This window comes from Ostrinia nubilalis, chromosome 22 (genome assembly GCF_963855985.1).
Source record: "Ostrinia nubilalis chromosome 22, ilOstNubi1.1, whole genome shotgun sequence".
Classification (NCBI taxonomy): Eukaryota; Metazoa; Arthropoda; class Insecta; order Lepidoptera; family Crambidae; genus Ostrinia; species Ostrinia nubilalis.
This window is the reverse complement of record NC_087109.1, coordinates 1,000,450-1,027,929: the sequence shown is the minus strand read 5'-3', so window position 1 is coordinate 1,027,929 and position 27,480 is coordinate 1,000,450. Positions and strand designations below refer to the sequence as shown.

General features: G+C 36.5%; 1 protein-coding gene across 1 annotated transcript; it reads right to left on the bottom strand.

Moving 5' to 3' along the window:
- Nucleotides 1-233: 233 nt before the first annotated feature.
- On the bottom strand, nt 234-27,264 carry LOC135082721 (E3 ubiquitin-protein ligase MYLIP). The gene is made up of 6 exons (XM_063977496.1): nt 26,923-27,264; nt 7,029-7,789; nt 4,170-4,386; nt 2,921-3,091; nt 1,708-1,832; nt 234-1,089 (listed from the first exon to the last, which is right to left on the bottom strand). Exons 1-6 carry the CDS (start codon nt 27,004-27,006, stop codon nt 990-992), a joined length of 1,458 nt encoding a protein of 485 aa, XP_063833566.1. The 5' UTR covers nt 27,007-27,264; the 3' UTR covers nt 234-989.
- Nucleotides 27,265-27,480: the final 216 nt, after the last annotated feature.

Sequence of the window (27,480 nt, the reverse complement as noted above, 5' to 3'; positions counted from 1 at the left end):
TCGCTATACTAGGTTCTTTGGACAGGGTGTGACCATACATAGTCATACAATAAAGAAACATGTTGAACACCAACAGGTACTTTTATTATTGAAGTATTTTCACAATAATTTGTTTTAAGACGAAACTTTATTTACCTATTTACGTTATAAGATAAGCAAGGAATAACAAATAGGATAGGATTGGATAGATAAATCTAAATGTAGCTCTTTCATCTTTCAATAAAACAACAAAATAAATTACGTAACCTTTTTTATTATCTTTTCACGTTTTTCTCTCTCTTAATTTTACGTTAATTTTAATTGACATCTTACAGACCACAGGTCTTACAATTATATCTTAAATAAAAATACCACAACGTTAAAGAAAAATAAAGAACGAAATTTTAAAAGTACGCTCAGGTAAAGGCAAGAAAAAAGAAAATGCACAATTTGCTTACAAACAATATACGAGGGTAGTTTTAGAAATCGTTAGAAAAACCATTTATCATCTCAAATTAACTTACACATCGCCTTCTAAAACGAAGGAATTCTTACTTATTATTATGGTACTTTAATGTTTTTTCATATTTCAACTTGCAAAAAGGCAGTAGACAAGTGATTACGTTAATCTAAAGTTAGATAAGTACCAATTGCAACTCTCTCATCAACACGTTGGAATGCAAAAAAAAGTTACATAAAGGATATCCCAATTACATATAATAAAGAAAAAATGCACGTTTTATTATAAGTCAAGTGTTTCTGACTAGACAATCACACACACATCAATAAGGCCACTGATCCCTAAAATGGGTCCGATTTAAAATTGGAACGCCATTGCGCGGGAAAGTCTTGTGAAATGTCATCGAGCATTCCGTCACAGATTAGGTAGCGCTCGACATAGACAAGTTTTCTGACACAATCACCCATCCTGGCAACTTGCCGCTTGGCGTTCACACACAAAGTCAGGTTGATCGGTCGTCGATTGGAGCCGCGAGTCGAGCCCGGGTCGCTCACTTGACGATGACGCCCGGGCTCCTCTGGTATTCCACGGGGAGGTAGATGTGCATCAGCTTCTCTATCTCACACCTGCACAGGGGGCACCGTTCGCATCTGTAACCGAAGGAAAAATTGTTTAATATAAAAATAATTCAGAACCACTGTGCAGTTTTTTACAAACTATCATCTTCATATCGGAAGCCCAACATCCTGGGGGGCTACCAGACCATTCCCTACGCGCATGAGCGTATTGTACGCGTTCAGCAAAGTATGTACCAACTACTAAGCACATTTTTAAAGTTTTGTTTATAAGGATTTGATCAGGAGAACGTGGAGGCATTTGGGGCCGCCCCTTCCACCCCCCTGATAGTGAGAGGAGGCCACGTAATGGAAAACGCAGTGTGGACCGACGACCTGAGCCCCAATTACGTTAATTTTTAACGTCTCCAATCCAGACGCGCTTCGTCGATTCTGCGATACGATTGGTCAAAACAGCTGACGTACGCTGTTTTTTATTGTGTTTTGACCAATCGTATCGCAGAATCGATGAAGCGCGTCTGGATTGGAGACATTAAAAATTAACGTAATCGGGGCTCTGATAAAGGTGGCAGGAAGGCGCTGGACGCAGGCCGCTACCAACCGTGCGATGTGGAAGCCATTGGGGGAGGCCTGTGTTCAGCTGTGGACGTCCTGTGGCTGAAATGATGATAAAAGGCATAAAGATATATTTACCTCGGCGCGCACTCCTGGCAGCAGACAACATGGCGGCACGGCAGGAACAATGTGTCCATGGCGTTGTCCATGCACACGCGACACGCCAGCGCATCGCCGCCGCTACGCGACCGAGACCGGGACTCCTGGGGAAAGAAGTAACGTTAGAACACGTTGGACACATTTAGGTAGTGCTTAAATACCGGGGGCACAAAAATGAACAGCCTAATATTTAGTTGATGTACTCTTATAGTAGAGTTAAGCAATGCATAGTGACTGAGTTTCTTGCGCTGCTTCTTCTCAGCACTGGCCCATTTATTGTCCCGAAGCAGTGGTAGGGTTAATATTGGGACGTGTAAAAGTGCTTTTTAAAAGCCTATTTGCAAAAATAATTGAGTTTTATGAGTTTTTAGAGGCAGTTCCATTCTTCCAGCAAGGCACTGCAATCGGAGATCTCTTCAGTACTCTTTGGAGGAGCCAGAAGAAGTGTACTAAGGAAATACTTAGGGAGGGGCTCCAGGTGGCAAAGAGGTAACATTATGACACGATGGATAGCAAAAACAAGCAGTGAAAAACTTTGTAAGTAGGTATGGAAGGCTCCTGGGTGGGAGTAAAATTGTAATATAAGGACGTTGAGTACATGTTGACTAAAGCAAATAACCTCAAAATACGGGTCACAGTGCACAATCAAGGTGTCACCTTGCAATGAAAATAGTGAAAACGAGGAGACCGGATATGTGCAAACACACTGAAAGGGGAAGGACGCGGGGCATGAACAATCGTTGTTATTTTGTAGTTATAATTTATACAAAAATTTAAGCTGTGATTGCAACTGGAGTCTCTTGTTTTAATTTTATTCACGAGTATATTGTGCACCTAATAATCCGCTGCTGCGCCATTGTTTAGTAGTGGAAGCTTGAGGCAACCAAGTTTTAATCACGTGTTTTGAGGGTAGTTGTTACATTTGATTGCTCTCGTCCCGAGCGTAGAAACGCTTGCACGGGTGTTATGATGGTAGTTTTGTGTGTGAACTGTACGAGGGTAGTTAGTTGCTCTCGTCCCGAGCGTAGAAGCGATGGCGCGCGAGTTGTGACGGTAGTTTTGTTAGTGAACTGTATGAGGAGTTTAGTCAGTTGCTCTCGTCTCAAGCATAAGGACGGCGCGCGCGCGGCTCGTAATGCTAGCACAAAATGTGAGGGTAGTTATAATGAAGGAACTGAGGGTAGTTATTTACCTTGCTCTCGTCCCGTGCGTCAGGGCGGCGGCGCGCGCGCGGCTCGTGGTGCGTGCGCGCGTGCAACTCACGACGCGCGCGATCGTGCACCTCGCGGCACGTGCTGCGGATGTCGAACACGTAGCGGCGGCCCAGCGTCGTCGCGTCGTTGAAGATCGACGCTATAGTACCCTGGAAGAGACGATAGCGATCGTCAGTTAGTCTAGCACAGGAAAAAGAGCGAAAGAGGCCTCTTTTTTAACCTGGGAAAAAGATCTATGCATACGCTTCATTCGCGGAAAATTACGTGGATGGAACATAAACCAACTAAGTAAACTTGGAATTTTCCCGACTTCCAAGTCCTAATTCCATCATTCTACTTCTATCGTGGTGTTAATAATGAATCTCGAAACTTCTTTAGACTTGAGGTGCCTTCCGAAGTTTAAAATCTGTGGCTTTCATTTAAATAGGTTCGGGAGGACACCGTCAATTTTTTGTAGGGGGATCCCCACCATTACCCTAAGTTGCAGCTTATTGCAAGGGTTTAAATCATTATCTGTTTTTTAGAAGTCATTAACTCTTTGTTTACGAATATTATGAGTTACGCCCACTTTTCACCTTCATACTATTAAAAAATTTTAACGTTAGGTAAAACATATTGTTGCAAAACAAAGAAAAACATTGTTATTGAAGGATGCAACAGAATACATACATACATTAACGTAATATAGGAAGGAGTACATACCTACTCAAAAACTCATTAATATATCTCTAAGTCAGTCGTCTAGTTATAAATCTAAATTGGTTCCATCCACGTGATTAAAATAAACCACATAATCACCAACGATATTAGAGTTAACTGTTTGTAATATTACAATGGCACTAACCATTCAGGCATCAGGCGCCATTTTGTCGTTTACTAAAAACTACGGCTTTTACGATTTTAATGTTTTCTTGTTCTTTTATCTTTGTGAGGAGATATTAGTAAGTTTAGTGCGTCCTCCGAAAGGACGTTCAACTATTTAGAGATAAGTTGTACAATCTCTTTGTTTTTTGTTTATCACAATAATATTTAATTATTTGTCAAACACTTGTCTTAATGACTTTTTTCTAGAAATCTTCTTTCAGCTATTTAGGTAGGTAAATGACAGTTTTTTAACCCTGAGAGATGACTCTTAAAGTCTAGTAAGTATTTTTAGATCCATAGAGTTGTCAAAATTCCCAAGTCCCCAATCAAATGAAATGTAGGGTAGTTACCAAGAATACATACCTTCAGATCCCTAATGAATTGTTCCGTGACATCGCTCCTGACAGTCTCGCAGCAGTAGAAGGCGTGTTTCTCCGTCACCGCCCGGTAGAGGGCGGCTGCTTGCCCCGAGGTGGCCATTTTGACGTTTAGCGTCGCCTCGTGGCCCTCAGCTGTCACGTATGACAGCTGGAAGATGCGCCGGAGTGGCTGCGCGCGGTTTATCACTGTGTACTTGATGCTGGAATAGAACGAAAAATATTTTGATAATTTTAGAAGAGTTAAGAGGTGACTGAGAGAGAAAATGCTAAATCAGGCCTCTATAAATGCCAGCGTAGGTAGAGTAAGCCAAAAATCCTCCATAAAATGAGGGAAATTTTGCCTCTGGTGGCTCTGGTAAATAAAAGAGAGTCGTGTTCTTTCAACAGAGACTACGATGATTAGAATAAAGGTTCGACCAAACCAACGCGTGCAACCCGCGTGCGCGATGGCGATCAGACGTAAACGCATTGATCGCCATCGCCACAGATATGGAGCCATCGCCATCGCTATCACGCGTTGGTTTGGTCGAACCTTAACTGCGCAAAACAATGATTTATTGTTGTAAAACAATTGTTTATAATTTATTTTTAAACTGCGGCAAAAGGCTGAATAATGCAAAAATGACAACCGTTATTGGCATTAACATAAAACACGCGTATAGTTTAAATTACATTGACCTTACACACTCTACTTAACAATGACTAACCGTCCACTAAGTATTAACTGACAATATTAACCTGACTTTCTATTCTGTATTTAATTGTAATTTCTTTAAAAGCAATATTGTTAAAGAAATATCTGTCATTTAAATGATAATAGGCTTTAAAACAATTTGTATTCCTTTGTTTTACTGTTAGCCAATAACTTCGCATTTGGTAAAATTATAGTAAAGAAAATTGTATAGATTTTAAGGTTGATAAACAGAAGATAAACCTTTTAAAATTTAAACGTATCTAAGTACTTTTTCGTGACTATGCCTACTAATTATTTCAGCTACATTATGTATGTATGCTTAATAATGTGACATTATCTCGACAATTTTAGCAATTTTATCACTTTTCAGCAAGCGAACAGTGTCACATTACTTATCTTATCTTGAGAAACAGGACGGAGAGTGCAAATAGCAGGATTAGGTAGAAAGTCTTTAAAAATATTATATTAGTAGGTACTTAGATTATATTGTTTTTCGGCCTAGATTAAACAGGAAAAACAATCTTTAACACGGTTCAGATGATTAATTAACTACACCTCGTGATATTTTTTATTATTTTTATTACTAAAATATGCTGAAAAAGCTGAAAGAAATCTTTGAAAGTTAATTAAAACGCCGTTAACGTCAAAATTATTATACTGTTTTTATAAAAGTTACTTGCCAAAGATAAATAAAATTATACTTAGGTAAGTAATGTACTTATTACATCATTTTTATATTCTGAGCAATGACATCATAAATAAGTACTAAATATAATCTGGTACATACTTGTATTATTAATGCGAGTAATATTTACTTAGAATAATATAATATTTTACGTAGAGCGTTTCTACTTATAAGGTCCTGCTAATTTTTTTGAACTACGTTATTAATCACATCAAAATTCCAAAGTTTCCATTTCAGTAGAAACACAAATAACAATAAGATACATAAAAAACATTAAATATTTTTTGTTAAACGACTAAAAAGAGCGCGACAAAAACCAAGTTGGTAGAAGTTACGACAAATTTAATCTAACTTTCTACATATAAATAAATTAATTATTATTTTGAATAAGTAATCCATTGTAAATTAGCACTAAATAATTTCAGTAAGCAGCTCGCAGGTCGTGAATACGAAAGTTGCAAAACATGAACTTTTTTGTGACAATACATGCATTATCATAATGTTCTTGGTACAAACATACTCGTAATGACACGGTTTTAAAGTGAACAATATTGACAAAGCCTGGTTTCATTTTAAACGTGAAAAATTATTTTATTTAAATCCAAAAATAGATAAAAAAAGACAAACTTTCGTGTCAAATGTGCGAAAGGCATTGAAATAGGTGTAACATTGTACGAAATAGAGACAAGGTTTTGTATTGTCAAAATTATACCAATAAAACCCGCGAACCTTGGATTGATTGGCATCTGGCAACACAATGCATTAACATCCTTCTAGTTAAAAGGTTGACATTGTTTGTTCAACTTAATCAAACAGGGTTTCCCTATTCAAAATTGAAGTTTTAGGTAAAATTACTTTTCTATTTTGTGGTAGAATTGACTCTTTACGACTGATTACATTAAAATTCGTTCGTGACCTGCCTATATTAATCGTTTTCCTTCTTATCGTAAAAGAAAGTCATTTATAAAAGATTAAAACAATGTTTATAATGTTGGGAATGCTCAGTAATTGCGCCGCATTGATAAAAATTATTGTTTACGCTACTTCGATGATATCATTATTCTTTATAGTAATGTGGATCAATTCGAGTGTTTTTCACTCATAATAAAGCTGTTCAAATAATTAATCCTTTGAAAAAGTATGGCCCGTGTAACGTCGAAGTCGTAAGTTCTGGAAGGGGGTTAGACAAGGCGCTATTCTATTTTCTATAATAATTGTAGAAACTTTAAAATTTTATCGGCTACCTACTTGTGGCCTGTGTGAACTGTAGTTAAATTCGGAAAAACAAAAAATAAAGTTATGTCATGATTTGACCATAAAAAATACTACTCGTATAGGCGGAAGAGGAATTGGCACTACGAATATTATTAAAGAATTGGCGTGGGCCAGAATGATGGCATTACTTATTTGGAAGTAAATTAAATTCACTCCCACATAGACTCAATACAAAAAACTCAACTAACCTTTGTTTTTCAACCCCAATTTCTTGCTCTCCGTTGCACGCCGGCCGGTACACCACGATGCCATGTGGCCCCACTCCCACGCACGTGCTGAGTCTGCAGCCGCAACCACCGCCATTTTGACCCGTTGCTAGGCAACCCACGGTCGCCCCACCATCGATCTCTTGCTCATCCCTCGCCCTAGGCTCCTCAACTTGCTGCGTGTGGTAAAGCAAGTGACTATACAGATTGTGAGCGTTATTTATCTGCGTAACAGGCTTGCAGAAGAATAGCTCTTCTCCAAACGACTCCAAGTTCGAAATTTCCTTCAACAATCGGTACTGAGCTAGCGATGCACGCATACCAGCAATTTCACAATGATAATCTATGATCTTATTCATGTGATCATCAGGCTTCTCTCCTTGAGGTCCAATCTTCTCGCACTCCTGGTAGATGTGAACAGGAGGTGCATCAGGGTCGCAATCCCCGGTCTCTGCTTGGGCAATGTAGGCAATAATGCGTCTCGCTACTTCCAAATCTGCCACAACAAGTCTGCCTTCAGTAAGGTCGAGTTTCGCGTGCAGGTAGAACTGGTGGCGAGTGGGTTCGTAGATGAGGAGGTGGGGGGGCACCCAGAACTTGACGCGGAGGTCGAGTCGCCCTCCAGGGGTTCGGTGGGGATCAAGGGGGTTCCGCAAGTTTAACCACCTTCCGGGGCCTGATCCCTGGCACACCCGCAGACCGAAGTAGTCGGCCTCGGCGCCAATCTCCAACTTTTCGCAGACCTGGAACAACAGAAAGAACTCTTTAGTGTTATCCTCGAATCAAACTTCACCCTTATCTTAATAACTTCAAATGCTACCTTATTCTAATGTCCAAGATTGCGTCATGACCAGAAACACTATCAATAGCCAAACCGGTTTCGGTCGCACACGCGCAAGCGCCTGTCTTACAAACAAAGACTTTAGACCTAACTACCTACTAAGTGGAGATTTTCCTTTTGTGCGTGCGACTTACCTAACTATTCTTGAAGATTATAGCGATTGTTGCGAAGTATATTTTGCAACAGCAAATGATCATAACGGTGTAATGATGGGTTTCACCTCTAAGTGTATGGTATGCTCCAGGGACTGCCAAAATCGTCTAGATCAGGTTTGGCAGTGAAAGTGGTGTGGGCAACCTATTATTAATAGCCAATTTGTCTAGCCACGAATGTCGTAATGCTACGAGGATTTTGGAAATTACATATTGGTGACTGGTGGACCATTCACGTTTAGGTACTCAAGAGTTTTAAGTAGTAATAAGTTACCTAGTGATTGAATATGTGTAGAATCTTCTATAGCTACAAAATTGTGAAATCCGCTCGGCAACAGACAGCACCTACCTATCTTCTTTTTTGACTCATGTACTTGTTACTACATATACCTATGTCACGTGATTTTGTAAATTTTAGAATTGATGACGTCAAGAATATACAAGACCTAAAGATGTTACTATGTTGGTTTGACAAAGAGTAGTAGGTATTACACATTTAGTACAACTGTACAAGATACATGCATAGGTGTAATGTAGACCCCTGCGACTGCGGGTAATGAATACCTACCTAGTAGGTAGGTACTGGAACTGGTAGGTACAGTCACGGAATGAAAAGGTTCGTCAGTTTTCAAATTGATTCCTTCAACGAATCGCGAGCACATATTACCTTTTGAAACTATGTTATAGAATAATCTCGAGTTAGAGAAAATAATCTTTAACTGTTCGTCAGTAAAGTTCAAAATTATTCAGATCAAAGTTGTTTGACGATTTATCTTGTCAAGATTATTATGATTGATAAACTAAAACCTTCTTGTTGGTTCAACCTGCCATTATTATCTCTATTAAATAAAAAATAAAACTACATTTTGTAACATTGCATGGGATAGAAAATTAAACAAGCAAAACCTTATTCGTTAGCAAACGTCATATTTATTTAAATGTTAGCAGCACTGTTTCTTGCACTGTTATGTTGGCAGGTTTGACTCTTACAGTACCTAGTGCAAGCGAAAACCGACACTAAGGTGACGAACCTTTTCATTCCGCGACTGTACATGACATACTCCAATATCAAGCACAAAATATAGAATTATAGAACAAGGATGTATCAAATTGACAGTTGTTTATTTAGGTGAATCCACAATGGTAGGTAATGCACAGGCACACCAATTCATGCAATTTATTTTCTTTATTTACAGAAGATTTATTCATATTCACTCAATATTACCAAATTGCTTCATTTAGAAAATCATTTAATTTAATGGACATATAATTTAATTTATGCTTCTCTTGTATTTTTGCTTCTAAAATACCTATTCAATTATAAATTACTATGAAATCATCAGGTCTAAAGTCCGCCAATTTGAATATTACCCATATATCTTTACATTGCCTAAAATTAAAGTAACTCGTGTATCAGAAGTAATTGTTTGGCAAAAGACCTTGAAAATGCTTATTCGGGCCAGATGGTAGGTATTAAAGCAATAGTCAGGTTTTCTCGATCTGCACTAAAACATGGCGACCAATGTCACCTTCACCTCAACTGGAATTCGTTTGCTCTGCTCGCTAATACGAGTAGAATCATTAGCCAAACCGTGCTAGAAACTGCCATGGGTAAACATGGCAACGGCTTCGTTAAATATTTAGACATCATGTTCTCTTGGGATAAGAGGCTTATCAAATATTTTCCGACGATGCTGGCGATTAAAGTACTTGTATCTTACTGTCTTGAAATTCAGTCGTTATAATATAAAGAGTAAAAACGTAACGTGAGATACAGGAATAAATAAATGCAAAATTAACGATAGAAAACCAGGCAAGGAATGAAAAAATCGAAAAAAGGGTACACTTAATGCGCAACTGAAAGGCATATTTTTACAGATAACTGAAATAACAATACAATTAAGTAGGTACTGATACAAAAACCCGGATACATCGATTACCTGGGTCACGAATGGTCAATTCAGATTGTTCACCGTTGACGAACCACAACGTGAAGCAATGCACTCTGAATTCGTATAATCTAGACTTATGGACTTTGTATTGTTACTTTTGAATATTTATCAGTTGGTTGACGTCTATACACTATTTAGAAAAACGATATAAATTAAACATAATTGTTTTCGACGACGTAATCAGTCTAATTACTACAATAGTTTACGTTTAATTAGACGTAACGAAAGTCCTTACCCAGTATCATATGTATTTTAGAGAATTATCTAAACAAATATTGCTTAAATGTTAATATCTCGTGTTTGTGCACGTGGTTAAGTAGTCAAAAATATTTTCAAAGATTCCCAAGAAGAACATTAGAGCATGCGAAAAATTTACAATATCACGTGAAGAATTTGCAAATACTCGTACATGTAGCTACTTTATACCTACCTAAAACAGAAAACATTTAAACCAGTATTAGGTATGTATTATCTTAACCAAACATACGGCTAAGAAGTGTATGAAACGAACTGCCTTAGTATTGTTTTGAAACACTATACTTCTGTGAGATGGGAAGGTGTCATTTGATACAAAAACATTTCAGCTTTTGAATTTGCATTTTCGCTTGGAAAAATAAAACACACATTGAGACTGTTAAACTTTAAAAATTGTTTCAAGAAAGGCATTTACATTTACACGAGTCATGACATTACATTTATTCTTTTGTCGAACCTTGATCGTCTTAATTTTTTTTGTCTAACTAACAACAAGAATGACCTCAAGCCTCTTTTAAGGTTTTACAAAATTGTTCTGAACACGGAATACGGCAATTTTGTCCGGTTCCCAAAACGCGTTAAGGTTTCCTGCAGATTTTCTTGGAACCATTACCCTTAATAGCTAAACGTGATGAACCGTTCGGCTGGAAATCTTGATGTACAGGTTTTAACAGCTTTTTTGCGTTTGGAGTTGCTGTCACTGTTACTATGTCAGAGTCTTGAACAAACTGCCTCAAGTTCATGAAAAACCTTTTCTTCTAGACAGTCAGTTGGCAACAAAAATCAACATTTAAAAAATACTTTCAGAGCTAAATTCAATAAAGATCAAATCCATTGTTCAAGTCTTTAAATTTTGCATGTGACAATGTTTTCGCAATATTTTTTTATTTTGAGACTAAAATCACAATAGGAAATTTGAAAAACCAGTAGTTTAACATGATAAATACCTACATACATACCAACCACCTTGGAATTTGTACTATATTGCTGAAAACATTAATATTAGCAATAACATTTCCTAATAAGAAATTAAAGAATATTGAATGGAAATATTCAGTCATCACGACAATGGACCAAGAGAACGGCTTGCACTACATAGCAAGCAGGTACCACATAAGAACTAGGTAGCTGCTATTGTAAATATATTATCTTTTATTTAATTTCCAAAAAATACGTAGGAATCTATCCAGATCCTGTTTTTCCAAAAGCTACAATGACAACACCTTCCCCGCCATCTTGTCCCGCGATTTCGAAATGTCACACGTGTGCGTTTGCGCATCCTAAGGGTTTGAGGCCATTGACCGCATGATGTCTTGATTCTATTTTGAGTCTTACCACATAGGTAATACGACGGTTTATAATATGACGACGAGTTTTGATAACACTGCGCAACAAAATATTGTAACAAGGAAGGTACAAATTAGAATAGCTAATGTACAGTCGTCAGTGAAGTACTTATTGCTTATCTTTTAGATAGGTATTTATTTCAGACTATGCATAAAAATAACTGAAATGAGATCGAGGTCACGCCTGTTTACGCTACTGGTAAATCTATAACTGACGACGAAGATTGTTAGTTGTAAAACAATGCGTAAGTACCTAACTAATATTTAATCATGAGAAACGCAATAAACTTGTTTACTTACTCAGAAAAGTAATGAAATGAATTATGAATGTACATATAAACAAAGAAACCTAACCAAGATTGAGACCTACAAAGTTATTCGAACATTAGTGAGGATATTGAAGATAATGCCGATTCACCTGCAGTTTCAACAGCTTTAAGTATTTTCTGATTTAACTTTAATGACATTATCGATGCATCTACAATGTGATCGCCTACGCCTAGCAAAACAGAGCTCAACAAAAAGCAAAATGGGAATCACAGAGAAGCAAAACACCGGGACTCTGATGTTTTCTACGCATCTCTTTCCAACACGTGCAGTTATCTTGCTCACTCCCTAAGCCATGCCGTGATCACGCGCAGGGTGCATGGCACGCGAGCTCGACTAGATGGCTGACTGGTCGCGTGTATTTTCGACGAAAGGCGACTGATCGAGTGAGCAGTCGACCGAGAGATCTCCAAACAGTGAAACAGATTAACCTCGCTGCCAAATATAATCCGCTATTTGTGTGTTCATTACAATTGAGATTTACACATTAATATAAATGTCAGAAGCAATTATTCCAATTTGGAGAGACAATCTAGATCGTATTGTAACTTAAGACGATGACGAAAGCATACATAAATATCACTTTTGGGATTGGAACAGTAACAGAAACTGTTTATAGTCTTCAAGCAGGTAGGTACTTATAGAAAAGCCACCAAAATATATATTTTTAGAATATTGTAGTCAGTTACAAATTAGCAATAAGCCCCAGCATACAATTATTAACATTTCCTGAGTGGCAGGATATGTATAAAATTGTACCTACATATAAATCTACGAGCTTTTCTACGAGAATCTAGAACCTCTAGCCTAGAAGCCGGAGAACGTACTGTGACAAAACCTGTTGAAACCTAGCTTCTTATGTAAGCACCTAATATACACTGATGGTAATTTTGATACAGCAATGAATCTTAGAAAAGTTAATTTCTAAAAATCTTTCTGAGTGTAGGTGAGTAGAGAGTGAAATATAATATAAATTATCCAAAATTTTGAAATCCTCACATGGAAATGGACATCCTAAATTTCGAAATCTTCACATGAAGAACAGAATGTTACTAATAACAATAGACGTGCTATTTACATAAACATTGCAAAAACTATGGTTAACTGCGAAGTTAGAACGAAAACACAAAAGACTCGTGGCCAAACAAGAAGGACCTTGCAGTTAATGACTTCCATATTGAACATGATACAGAAACTGTTTCTGTTTTGGATGTAAGCACGCCTGTGTGTGAGGTTTACTTTGCTTTGTTTAAGTTTACACTTGATTCTAAGGGCCGAGTTCACCAACTGTCATTTAACCAATGTTTGAGTAATCGGCCGATTAATTTTTAAACGTCGTTTACGCAGCCGGTTAAGTATTCACTGTTCACCACGAATATTTTAACCGTGGTTAGTAAATCGGGGAATCACCATCTGTTCTGGAGTGAATGAATGAACGCTATAAGTTTACTCAATAGCGAAGTCACGTCGTTATATTTAGTCAACACGAGTTTTGGTGACATTTACATTTAGTAGCATAATATAAAACACTTTCAATGTGTGAAGTTCGTGAACGCATTGGGATCATTATGCTAGCCTGTAGTGTTCAATTTGGACGCGTAATAACGTCACGCCGCGGCGCTGTAACTGTCAAATGCCACTCGTCCTCGTGCTAATTTTATTCTCCGTGTTGATCTTAAAGGATGTTGATGATATGTTTGTTTGTTGTGAATTGGTATGATGACTGTGCTGTGTAATGAAATCGAAATTCTATTTAGTGCGTCAAACAGATAATAAAAAAAATTGGACACGTATTTTTTCATAATTGAATAATTACAGTAAGTATTATATTGAGAAGAAATGTCGCGTGACGTCACTTTTGAGTAAAAAATCTACATAGGCGTGACGTGACGCGCCATATTAACTCGATGTAGCACTGTGAAAATAAGAGATAATATTTTTGAGTCTAATATTTTCTAATTATCTGTTTGACGGACAAAAATAATTGAAATTTTATCATGTAGCCTTGGTCTGGTCTCAATATCTTTAAGATTTTCAAGAAGACATGTAGTAATCTTGATAGTTATCAATTAATACATTGAACACTGACTGCATGTTTTTTTATCTATCTCAAAACCAGCGGAATTCGAAACAATGATGCAACTGTTGCAGACAAACTCATAGAAAAAATGCCATGTGTCCAACAAATGTTACTAAACGACGGTTAAACGATGCTTTGGACCTCGGTTATAATGATCGGCTGTTTAAGGGCTATAACCACTGGTTAACGTGTGGTGAACATTAAAAATGACTTGATCAGTAGTTTTAGTGTTAAACAGCCGTTTTAAAAGTCGGTGAACTCGGCCCTAAGCATGATAAATTATTACATTACGAAGACATTGTTAAACTTCAGAAAGTTTATTGGTTTTGTGACGTCTAGAAGACCAGACTAGTCAGAAGCGAAGCAACTACTAGACTTTAAGAATATTTAGAATTTATTCTACGGTTTAGTTAGGTTTTGGTCTTTGTTTGTGAATACCAAACAGTTACTCTAAATGCAAATCGATTTCATAGCCTTGTATGTACAGTAGATTTCCTTGAAGATGCAGTTTAAGTTACCTTTTATAGCTAAGTAATTGTATATTAGTCATGTTACTAATATCGACATAGATTGATCAGAAACTACAAACTCATGCAAGTAATAACGTCATAGAACTGGTAAGCAGGCTAATGATTAAATTGGTAGTAAACAAGATAATGCATATTAAAATACATTGCGTAATATCCAAAAAGTTCACAGAGTTGAATAAAACTTTATCATACAAGATTTAGAGAATCGTCGAATAGCTGAATATAAATAGTCTTCCGAGGACTTCTTTACAATAAGATTTGAGAATTTTACACGTATTTTTAATGGTAGGTAACTTCTATTAATTATTGGAAAAGTGCGAAATTATAATTTTTTTTGGGTCAATAATTGAAACGTTTTTCAGAAATTTGTAGTAAACTCGTTGTTAACTTTAAAGAGTAGGAAAGTAGCTCTAATTTATTTTTTCATTTTAGACTTTTGACTTTTTGTTTAATATCACCTTAAAAACCTTCGCTTGAATAATTAACTGTTACGTATAAACATCAATGAAAACATTCCCATAATCGTTATTTGCATGCCTCTAGTTATCATCCATCTCTGTCTTTACAACGAATTTACAAGAGATAGAACAGACTTGTTAATTGTTTGCTCAGGCTATAGTTTTATTTTATGTAAACAGAAAACAGGTTGTGAAACAGGTTTCGCGAAAATAGTTATTTTACTGCGCATTATAAAAATGCGTGCTTTTGGAATTTGTTATTGTATTTGTATCCTTGGCGATAAGTAACATAATAAGTAAGTAGCTTATCGGTCACCTGTTAATGCCTCTACCCGTAAATAATGAGATATCGGTAAAGAGTAAAGAGTGAATGCAAGTAAACACATTGTTAATGCGAATTACCTACATCGTATAGATTACAATCAAAATCTTAAATAATACAAGGTAGGTAGATAATTAGTAAATAAACATAACGAGTGTTTTCCACATTACACGACTGTTTACCCAATAACAACTAACTCAAACAAATAGCTGCCGAAGCAAAACAAGCATCTTATATTACTACAGGCTGTTTACGACCTGTTTCCGTGATCTTTATACGACTTATTGGATCATACAGAGAGCTATCGTACTCGTAAGTATCGTAACCCCGTTTGGAAATCTAAAATTACATCATAAATCCGTCCTTTTTTAATGCAAACATCTGGCAGAGGCAGAGTTATTTTCGAGGAAGTGTGCTTCTGACAGACAAAGTTACAAAAACATCAAAGATGGCCGTTAACTTTGAACTAAATAAACAGTTATTAAGCTGTTCTAAGAAGTTTGATTGTTCTGAATAACGATTAAGTATTTTTAAATTGAAACCGTCTTCACATCGTAGACTTATTAATTGATAGTTAATGATTTAGTACTTAATCCATTTGAATTAAGAGCATTCCAAATTAGACGATCTTCTATATACATATCGACAAAGATACGTCAATAGCCTCAACTCCTCCAGAGTTCCAGACCCTTATCTTTCGAAACTTCAGTCGCATAAAAGGATCGCCTTGGCGCCTGTCGTGTCGACATAAAAACGTTTCTTTATTGACTCCAGTATTTCGCAATTGCAGCTTTTACAACTCTGTTGGCATCGTTCCACACAAGTAGGTACATAACATGTATGCAAATGTAAGTGAAACCGTTTTATATGAAAATGAAATAACTGAGAGAACTAAGATAGAATTGTAATAACTGGAATTGTCATTAAACTAGACCAGGCTAGCAAATGATTTCTTGGTGAGAATGATAAAAGACAGAATAAATACGAAATTAATAACGGGATATTCAAAAGAATTCAGAATAAATGAATCGTTGTCACCATGAGTAGGTATTGGCTGACGAAACTTCTGCTGAAAGAAGATAGTCCTTGGAGAAGACTCACAGAAACAAATACGATTTATTTAAAGCCGAAATTGAGGTCAAAAACATTTACAGAATTCAAAAGTACAAACATTTAAGTATGAATCACACTGGTACCTACCTACTTATTACTACTCATTGTAGTCTACAACTGCGTCTTATTTTATACGCGCTTTATTGCCGTAATATTTATGAGTTTGTTTACATAGTATAGAAATGTAGGCATATACTCAGTAATGTATTGAATTTTGGCATTCGTTTAGAACTGCTAAGTCACGTGGGATAAGTCAATGAGACGTGTATATTTTTCTGGCGTTAATTTTATACGACTCGATTACATCATTGAAATTGAAAAGCATCCTGTATAAGCCTCTGTGTCTAGTTTAATTTAACTTGTTTTCAATCATAGTAGGCACCTACCCAGTAAGTAAATATTTAATGTAATATCAACATGTAAATTAATGTTGATATTTGTAGCGAATGTTGCCAAGTTAAAATTTTAGGTTACATAGTTGGTTAGCGTTTGTCCATATCAAACAGAACGAGTATGGCAGAGTCTGATAACTTAACTACACATGCCATAAAATATCCTTATTCGTGTTTGTTGACTTTACCACAGCTTTGCACACTAGTCTCACTACTTTGTGATGCGCATAAAATTTTCGCGCGTAAACTGGCGTCTGCCGGCCATCTTGTTTGCGATTTAACATAACACAAAGGATACATTGTTTCCTTGCTTTAAAATTTGTTTTTTAACTGTAGGTAAGTATAATACCTAAATGTTTCTTTTCAATAATTCAGCAGTTTCTATTTTAAATTTTTCATGACTACAAGCTATACAAGTAAGATAAGTTATCGCTTGTCAACGCACTGAAGATAGATAAACCAACGGAATATGAAAAACATGTCTTTTGTTTTTCAATTTGAATACCCACTATTCGTTTAATCCGTATTTAGATAAGATTTTCCAAAAACAAAATAAGATAAATAAGGGGGACGTAAAGAACTGCACCAAGGAAAGTTGTCATAACAAAATCAACTATTTTAAAGGCAATAAATGACGATTAGAACGTTTCTTCAAATACCTTTTAAGCTCTTCAAATGGTTTCTCTAAACACAACATCGCAACTAACTAATCTCTGTTAGGTGTAAGTACCTACCTACCACGGTTTGCCAATCACATTTGACCATTTAAATTCAAAATTCAAATTCAAATTTCTTTATTCATAACCAGGTGTTTTTACATTTCTATATTGCGATCGAGGAATTCTTTAAAGTAAATAAATACTTGTGGTAGTATATCCCCGCTCTCCAATTATTGCAATGAAATTCCAACACATTCCCATTATTTTGACCATAGTACTAACAAATGAAAGTTTAACTTTACTTGTTCACGTACGAGTTACACAGTAAGTAAATTATTGTAATTCCTTTCTAAATCTTTCAGTGACCTATCCTTGAGAGTACTAAACAGTTTTGTTATTAGACCCAAGAAAAACAATCACATACTCAATATTTAAGGCACGTATTGTATTGTTCGTAAGTAAAACTCACTGGGAATATAAAGTGGACTTAGGCGAATTTTACAGTTCGTAGACAGTGTAGGAAGTTCAAACGCTGAATTTCTAATAGATTCGGTTTGGACACAATTTGGACGTGTTGTCGGTAAAGTTTTATGATATGACATACTTATTAGGAAGCACGTAATTGCTCACACACTGAAAATAAAATCATTGCCAAGAGGTCGTTGTGCCCTTGAGTTTTATTGTCGTTTTTAAAGATGCATACTTATTTAAAAATCAAAAATCTGTAAATATACATATATAAATAATAAATCTAGATATCAGGTTGAAGGTGAATTTAAAGTTGAGGCATTTGGCCAAGTGTTTTGTCATAAAGCTTTGTCGAATTCTCCCAAAAAATTTAGACTTCGTTGTGATGGAAAGTGGCAACTATTTTGTTTAAGACTATTTTAGTTTTTATGAATATTCAGAGAACTTTCACAAGTGGTTACAACCAAAACATATGTTAACCCATTTTAGGAGAATGCAATCGTCATCTTTTTGGACTCGGTCCAACGAATTTCACGCGTTTCATACGTGTAACGGGACTTTACCTATTTCGTCTTGAATGGCTGCCAGCTGAAATAATAGGAATTTGTCTGAAAAATCCGTGTAACCTTTTGACTTTTTCTGGCTTTTCATATTATTAGTGACTGGCATTGTCTTTGAAGTTCTATGTTGATAACAAAACAAGTTAATTTTAATACTTTCAGAAGGTCTCTTTGTAGGTAAAAACGGCTAACGGAATATCAAAAATATTATTATGTTTGAGTGAGTCCATTTAGAATTCATGGGGTATTGTCAGCCAAATTAGTTCCGCGATTGTACGTCTGTACAATCTTTTTAAGCATTCTTCTATAGTTTTTCCTATTACTGTAACAAGGGAACCCCGCCTATGATGGAATGGTCGATGACTTAGGTCAATTTGGAAGCTGTCCAAAGCTACACGTGATGAAACCGTGACCAAAAGTTGTGTGGGATCCCTTCAACGCCCAGACGGGTATATTTAGATATACTTTCCCAAGGCGGAGAGTTTTAAACTCTTCGAGATCGTATAAAAACAAAACGTAGGCGATAAAATATACATTTACACTTTCAAAACGCCTATAGATACTTAAATATAGGCGCGAAGATGAAGTCGTTTAAAAGCAAGCTTTGAAAGCGTAAAATGATAGAGTTACCAAGCATTGAAGATCCGTTACTTAGCAAATAAGTATAAAGTCAATATTTGTACTACCAACCAGTTCAAGTACTCGACCCACTCAGTTATCAGGTACTTCAAGAGCATATTCATTAAAAGGTTACATTGTGTTTGTAAACAATATTATATCTTCTGCATCCTTCAGCTTGCATTACCTCATAATATTTTTACAATTACTTATTACGCTTGCACTCCCCACTTTTTCTTCAGCCATGCGATTGTCTGCTTAAACGTAATTGCATAGGCGTTAAAACCCGTATTTTCAAGTGGGCGAACAGGTATAGTAGTGGGAGATGGGCATACGTGATCTGTGTAGCGTTTTAAGGAGTGCTTCAAGGTGCAATTTTGGGACCACATTTGTTTATTATTTTATTAACACCGGAATTACTTTTACCGGAATTTTAGTCAAGTCAACGAATTGGCAAAGGCAAACCACTCGTACGGATTATCAGATGGAAAGTTGTTATACCGCAGGCCATAGACATTTGCAATAAAAGGGGAGTTGTTGATGCGTTGCCAACCGTTGTTGTGGCATTTTACATTCCACTAGAGAAGTAATACCCTATACTGAATCAGAATCATGAAAATAGCTTCTTTTTGGTTGCTATGCGTCATATTATTCGTACATTTTTACTAAGGGCTTTATTGCCTTAGTTTGAGACTTGGTTAGAGTACAAATGGGGTTTAAAGATGTAGTGTGTCATTATCATTATTTATTTCGTGCATGTCATTAAAGACTTTCCGTCGCCCCTGTTTCCAAATGAGTCCAGAACATGATACCGTATCATCTGTATCTGGGTTACTGGTTTTGTTTACTATTGTTTACAATCGGCTCCCATTTTGGCCGCTAAAGTTTCCGTTGGCCTTTCCATCGGTATCAGTTGATTGTGCAAGTGTTTACGACACGCTCCAAGATCATAACCATAACATACAGCTGTTAATGTCAGATCTTCAGATGTTTAGTGAGCAACATCACGAGGGTTTAAACCCCCAAAAAAGCTTGCTAATACCGTCCACTAATGATGTTCTAAAGCAGTGATTCTTAACCGGTGGTCCGCGGACCACTGGTGGTCCCTGGAGGCATTCCAAGTGGTCCACGATGTGCACTTGCACACCTTGGTCAAAACCACTTTTAACTGATTTTTGCAGTCAAACTGGTTTTGACCGATTATGAGGTGGTCCCTGACAAGACAGAAATTTGGTAAAATGGTCCCTCATGACTTAAAGGTTAAGAACCACTGTTCTAAAGCCATTATGTATGCCTTCACCCTTATCCATTCCAATAGATAGAGAAACCTTAGCGTTATGTTTTCTTAGGTCATCATGTAAATCTACAAGGGGCACAGTCTAGGTGGCTACCTACCTAACAAAACAAAACTGCCGGATAACACATTTTGAAGGATTTTGTTTTGTTTTTGTTGTCAACTTGTTCGCATAGAGAGTTGCATAACTCTTGTGTGTCTGCTTATTTGATATCCGAAGTTACATTATCTATAGGTATTTTTATTTTTATATTTCCTGTGGCGGAACAACTACCTAGATATCTACTAAATAGGTACCGACCACCAAAGCATTATGTAGGTATTTGTAAAGTTCAAGTGCACATGGAACTTTTTTGTTGTTAGTTCTTATTACTCTTGTTTTAAGGTCTACAATTAAAATACCTGTACCGACGCTTATTTTAAGTGTCAACGGAAAAAAACAACTTCGTGAATGTGACCACTTATTACAACTAAGTTTAGCAATGATTGCGTACCTTTTTGCGTCTAAGTATAGCGGTAGGAACTAAAATGGACGCCATTTGACCTCTAAAACAGGCTCGACCGGTTAGTTTGCTCCAGGCCCAGTTGCCACGTATCTAGCTTCATTTCCCAGTCTATCAAAGTTCATTGTAGTTATTCACTACCGCATCGTCAGCGAGTTATAAGGTTTAAAAAGTTGGGCATATTTTTTTTTATTCCCTACGTTAATATCAGTCGAAGAAAGTACTAATAAAGTAGTAAAAATTATCTTATGGCAACATTGTAACCAACATCAAAGATGAGAACTAAATACAGGGTTGCATCAAAACACCCTAATCATTTAAACATCGCAATGACCAGTTCCAATAAATTAGACCGGTCTGAGCTGACGTGCAGGCTCCTATGACATAACTACAGCTTTCCTATCATGGGATGGAACCTAGAAGTCACTCTAGGAATAAGTACTTAACCATATTGAGCAACCAGTAAATGATAGCAAGATTATGTAATTGTGCGCTACTTACTCAGCTAGATTTTCAGTAGGGCAAAATACAGGTTGTGATAATGATCTGATAATCCTATAATAATAGATTATTATGAAGGATAATTTGGCTATTTTGTATGTCTAAGTAGGTGTATTATCAGACTAATAATCTGAATGACTAACAAACAAGGCTGAAAAGCACCAGATCCGGGTCGACTGCCCTTAGCAGCAAAACTATCTTTTATCATGATTTATTTACGTAGATTGTGAGCACTTTGATAAGTAAAGGAGTTTCTGATTAAGATAATAGCGATAAAATTATCTACAATCATATTATTTCAATAAATTTTAAATATTTATCGTTTGAGGATTATTCAACAGGATCCTACATTAAGTTATCAAGAACGTCATTTGAAACTTCGTGTTTTTATTTTTGTGTTTTTGAATGTATTTACGCTGCTAACTGCGTCTGATTTACAATGATACCTTCAACATTTATATTCACTCATTATACTGGATAATTATAATATATTTAAATGTGATTATGTCGTCGAAAGGTGTGTCTTGTTTTGGCTAAATTAAAGTTTTTCGAAGGTCGTCGCTTTTGATCTTGGTAACCTAAAGATGAATTTCAAAGTTCCCTTCCTATTGTCGGTTAAAAAATCTGCCATACTTTTGAATGTTTTTGAAGCAATTTTGCGTTTAAATGTCTACTACATTACGACTTTGAGTGTGCTCAGTAATTTCGATACGAATATCTTTTTATTTGAACCTTCAGATCTGAGGACAGTCATATTTTGTAACTCTATTATATTTACGTCAATGACCTTAATCCTAATGCATTATCAAAAAGGTTATTAAGATATTATTCGTTATCATTTAGTCCAATGACTCTAAGTTTATCATCCACTGATATTGAATTCATGCGAGGTCCTGTTGCCAGCTGATTCAACTTCGGAAGATGGGTTAACTGAGTTCAAATTAAATTGTTTATGATGTCACTTCATTTGTATAATTACTGTAATGTAATATTCGCCACTCGTTATGTAAAGTATTGCCTATAAGATTACTGTTGAATAATGATAACCTTTTTGTTGTGCAATTAAATGCGGCAAATTTTAAAATTTGCTGTAGTAAATCGTGACGCTTTAGCTAGTACTGTTGCCGAGTGATAGAGTATTAATGAAATTGACAGATGGATTGGTTCTACTTTGTAGTACCTTGAGATTTTTTGCTCCATGAATTTGGAATCGATAATTTAATATTAGAAGCGAACGCTAAGGTAAAGTCAGATAATAGTCCCAATGTAAGCCAAGGCTCCGCTCCACGGCATACGATCGTGGTCTCGGTCACGTATCAACTTACATTGCTGCATTAATAACAGAAAACTGCAGTTATTTATGAAATACTTTATTTACTTAAAACAGTCATCTGCCTTTTTTTTTTCGTCAGGAAATGCATGAAATTGCATACCCACTGGCCCGGGGGAACCAGTGGGTTATGTAAGGCTCTCCCTGCCAGATGGGCAGGGCCTACTCACTAAAACCTGACATCTGCCTACATTATGCTGGATCTGTTGCAAGTGTGGCACAACTAAGCCAACGAATATCAGCCATGACTCATGATGGTGGAACATAGTTCTACATAATTTTCATAAAAATACCTTTAACTACCTACGTTGAAGTTTTTAAATAACTTGGTTTTCCGGCTCAAGTAGGTGAATGCAATTACGCATGTTCGTAATGTAGTGCATAAGTTGTATTTTCTAAGTCGTTAGCACATTCGTGAAACTGTGACGACAGCAGTGATGGGTGAAAGATGAAAATTATCATCCATGTAATCATCATTACTGTTTTTCTTGGAATAAGTTTCAGATCCCCATTTTTTGCGTTAAATCTTGTAATGGGTAATTCCCAGTTGACGACAGTAATTGCTCGTTCGGCATTGATCAAGATTCATTCTTTGTGGATAACCAGTTCTTAGAACAGCTCTTGAGGAATTACTGACTGTCTAGTCATTAGACTCTAGTGTGACGTAAGATTTTCAGTATTAATTAGCTTTTGACTGATATTTTGCATCAATATGGTCAATTTTAGAGGCATCACGTAACTTGAAACGTGTTTCGCGAAAGCGTTTTCATTCGAAAGATACAAGTGAAAGTTCCAGCTCGTTCCTCTGAGCTGCTGGTTATATTCTAGTTTGGTGCTATTGTTTGGTTGTTTTAACTACATACGGACGAGTTTGTACACTACTACCGTCCGCGGTCGAAGTACAACCTCACGGGCATAAACAAACAGATTCGGTTGACAATACGACAATGAGTTACCCAACATAGGGGCCTTTGTCTGTGACGTCAGGGTACGAAGTCCACACGACCAATTGGAAAGTTCAATAAATGGTAGCAAAACATTTTTAACCATTATTAACTGGACTAATTTTCGTGCTCCAAAGTCCGAGGCGGTTCTTAGCGCTGCCATAAAATTTTGATGGTTGCGTAGACTAAATTGGACGCTTGTTTTCATGTTCCATTATTTTATGCTAATCAAGTGATCTTGTGAAACACTAGGTAAAGTGAAGTAGTTGCAATGCTGAATAGAATTTCGAAATAGCCTATCCTGCACGATGACTCTACATTTCTAGCGATTGCAACAGAATTTTGCTGCTGTGCAAAGTACTGCAAAGGAATATTGTAGGTATCTATCTACCTACATGTTTGTCGGAAATGCAATCTTATTGAAGAGTGGTTATTGCTGTTGATCCCATTGACCTCCTTTCGTGCCTAATGTAGTTACAAAGACGTCTTGTTCCACTGAATTGAGTTAAATATATCCCTTCGTGTTGGAGTTTGGACTGTTGAGTTAGCGCGGCCGTAATTTTTTCATCACTGAAATATCAACTGTATGGGTTCTGCATTGAAGCTAGTTTTCCTTACTGGTGGGCAACCAGTGAAGGCTATAGTTACAATTTTATGACACTAGACAAATTCTTTGCATAGTTACACCATTTTCAGGTTAGAAATTATTTCGTGAAGGTCCACCCAATTCTGATGTTTGTAAGGCAGTCTCCAAAATAGTTTAATAGACAAACCTATCCAAAATGTTATAGGGTTGCAGGACTCAGGACTTAAGCAAACAGCTTAGGTAGATAGGAAATTCTTAACAACGACAAAAATAATTATGCACCAAGGAAACTAGCAGTATTTAGAGGCCAAGAAGTGATTGAATTTTTTCCGCAAGTGTGTACTTCATTTACATGAATAGTAAATACTGCATTGTACTTTGTGAGTAACATTGTAATAATCTGCCCAAACGATAGTACAAGCGTTTTGAAAAACAAGTAGGTTTTGGGTGAAGTGAGATTAGTGATGGACGCTCTTGTGCACGTGAAATTCAACGTGCAGTAAGCAGTCGATGCAAGTCTTATGTCCATTACAATAGAGTTTACAATTCAAATGATTTCACCAGTCAAGGTGTGTTAACGAGCAAACTGGTGGTGCGGCCGCGTGGTTCTTAACTGCATAGTAATAGGGGTTAGTTTAGTGGTGAATGCTCCAATTAAGGTTGTTCTGAGATCACGCCGAGCATGCGTGCGCGGGCGCACGGTGCACAGCTGTTGAGCCGCGGACTTTGGACCCGAGTTACAGTCACCGGTGCCACAACACAATACCGCGTGAATAACGATTTACTTTGGAGAGCTGGTGTTATTATTAGCATTTATTGGATGACGTCATCTTATAGGGAAAGTCAGTTTTCCTTGTTATACTATACCATTGTAAATACTTAGATCACAGTTCTAATTTTAAGGTGTTAAAACTAGACGAAGTAATTAATTTACACTAAGTGTAAGTTGTGGTGTTAGTCTTACGACATGTTGTGAAAATCACATTTGGCAAAATTTTCACCCTGTATTTTTCTTCTATACGAAATTGGTTGGAAGACTGGTAGGAAAATATCGGTATTAAGCCGTTATAATTTGCAATTTATTGCTAAGTACGAGAAAAATCATGATCATTCAATATTTTACTACTAATGATGATGATGAATGAATGAGTAGAGATAGGTAGTTAATTAGTAAGGTTTTTATCATTACTATTAATTAAAATTATTAAACTTGTTGTACCTAGGTGTTTCCTGTAGATAATGTAATTAATTAAATTGCTAATTTTTTCGTAATTACCTGTCAGTTAGGCTTTTAGGCCCCTAGTAACCTATTAGAGTAAAAAAAAAAATAAAGTTTTTGACCTTTCAATCGAATTTAATATGGAATTTAATCCACTTGACTGAGTCATAAAGCTGGCCTCAAAAAAAGAAAATACTTTTTAAGAAATTCAGATTGTTCTAAATCTAAATGATTGGAAGCTTGGAACAAAGCCAGGGGTCAGTTTTGGCGCCTAAATTGTATTGTGACATTTTTACTCATCATTGCAAAAGCAAGGGAAGTGAATACCTTGGAGATGAAAGATTTTTTTCACGGCGATGTTATGTTCGAAAAGGAATACGGATAGGTAGGTGGTACTACCTTCTATACCTACTTAAATTGCGTCTTCGTATGATTGAGTTTGTATTTATTTGTTTACTAGCTTTCCGCCCGCGGCTTCGCCCGCGTGGAATTTTGTCTGTCACAGAAAAACTTTATCGCGCGCGTCCCTGTTTCAAAAACCGGGATAAAAACTATCCTATGTTCTTTCCCGGGACTCAAACTATCTCTATGCCAAATTTCATCAAAATCGGTTGCGAGGTTTAAGCGGGAAAGCGTAACAGACAGACAGACAGACAGACAGACAGACAGACAGACAGACAGAGTTACTTTCGCATTTATAATATTAGTTGGGATTAATCTACTACAAATACCTATGTTTATCAATGTACTTACAACAAATAGGTACCTAAAAGTGCTTACATTAATATTTATACCCACTTGCTACGACTTAACAATTTATTACCTTTACAGTACTTTATCTCCGCATTAAAAACAGATGATAATTGCGTTTTCTGCAAATGAATATCGCCTTTATTATGTACTGTCCATACAGAAACTGTCATCAAGTGTAACTACTTGTATACCTATTAGTGGTAAATGTATCATTTTGGCTGCTAACTTTCGTACAATCACGGCGGTAATGCGTGGACAGATTGTACGATGCCGCTCGGTTTGCCGGGTCCAAAGTCCGCAAGGTAACACAGTGACGTAGAACGAACGTGTCTCAATAATGCTTTTGTAATTTTACAATGAAATTTCACGATTTAAACAATATTGTTTTGTTGTAACTGTAACAGCCAATGATATTACTGTTTTTATATAATATCATTGGTAACAGCATAATGTTTCTGATGATTTAGAGGATGCTTTTGTTTACTTTCCTTTTTTAAAGAAAAAAAAAAGAAAAATTACAAAAAAAAGCTAATAAGAATGACACAGACGAAAATAAAATCATGCATCGAAATTATAAAACAAAAAAATTACTTTAGACTTTTTTTTAAATAAATCACAAAACAATAGATTAGTAAAAAAATAGCAAGTCAGGTTACCTAAGAACTAGACTCACCTTTTCAAGGCACTCCTGTCCGATGGCATTTGGTTCCGCCTTCACTTGCAGGATCACAGAATTCGGCTGACTGATTAACCACATTTTGAATTTTAATTATGACGGAAACCGTAAAAACTGCAAATAAATGAGGTCGCGGCGCCTTTCTTATTTGACTCCTTGATATTTAAACACTTGTTATTGTTTATCTCACTCGCGTAAAGAATTTATTTAAAAAAGTCTTTCGTAATTCGCTCTGTGCAATGTTTATCGCGTATTCTTTATGGAAGTAAAACTGTGAATACTTCCAAACGACGGCCATACTATGCTATGTTTGCCACCGAAATGATAAAGAAAACAGTGACGTTACGCCGAGCCCGTGGCGTGGATTTTGCACTTGAAATATTAATGAGCCTTTCAAATACACCTTTGCTACATCGTACATTTCTGGCGTACTACGGTTATGATAGTGCGCGTGAAGATCAAAGTCCTCAATGTACTATTCTCTAGTTGTAGATTTCATTCAAGCTTGTTACTACAGAGCAGCTTCTTGGTGGGGAGGGTATCTTCCGTCTCATG

Coding starts and splice junctions, on each gene's coding strand:
- LOC135082721 (XM_063977496.1), bottom strand. CDS start 27,006: ATGTGGTTAATCAGTCAGCCGAATTCTGTGATCCTGCAAGTGAAGGCG. Junction 7,790..26,922: donor GACAGGAGTGCCTTGAAAAG/GTGAGTCTAGTT, acceptor CTGTTGTTCCAG/GTCTGCGAAAAGTTGGAGAT. Junction 1,090..1,707: donor TGCCAGGAGTGCGCGCCGAG/GTAAATATATCT, acceptor CTTCGGTTACAG/ATGCGAACGGTGCCCCCTGT.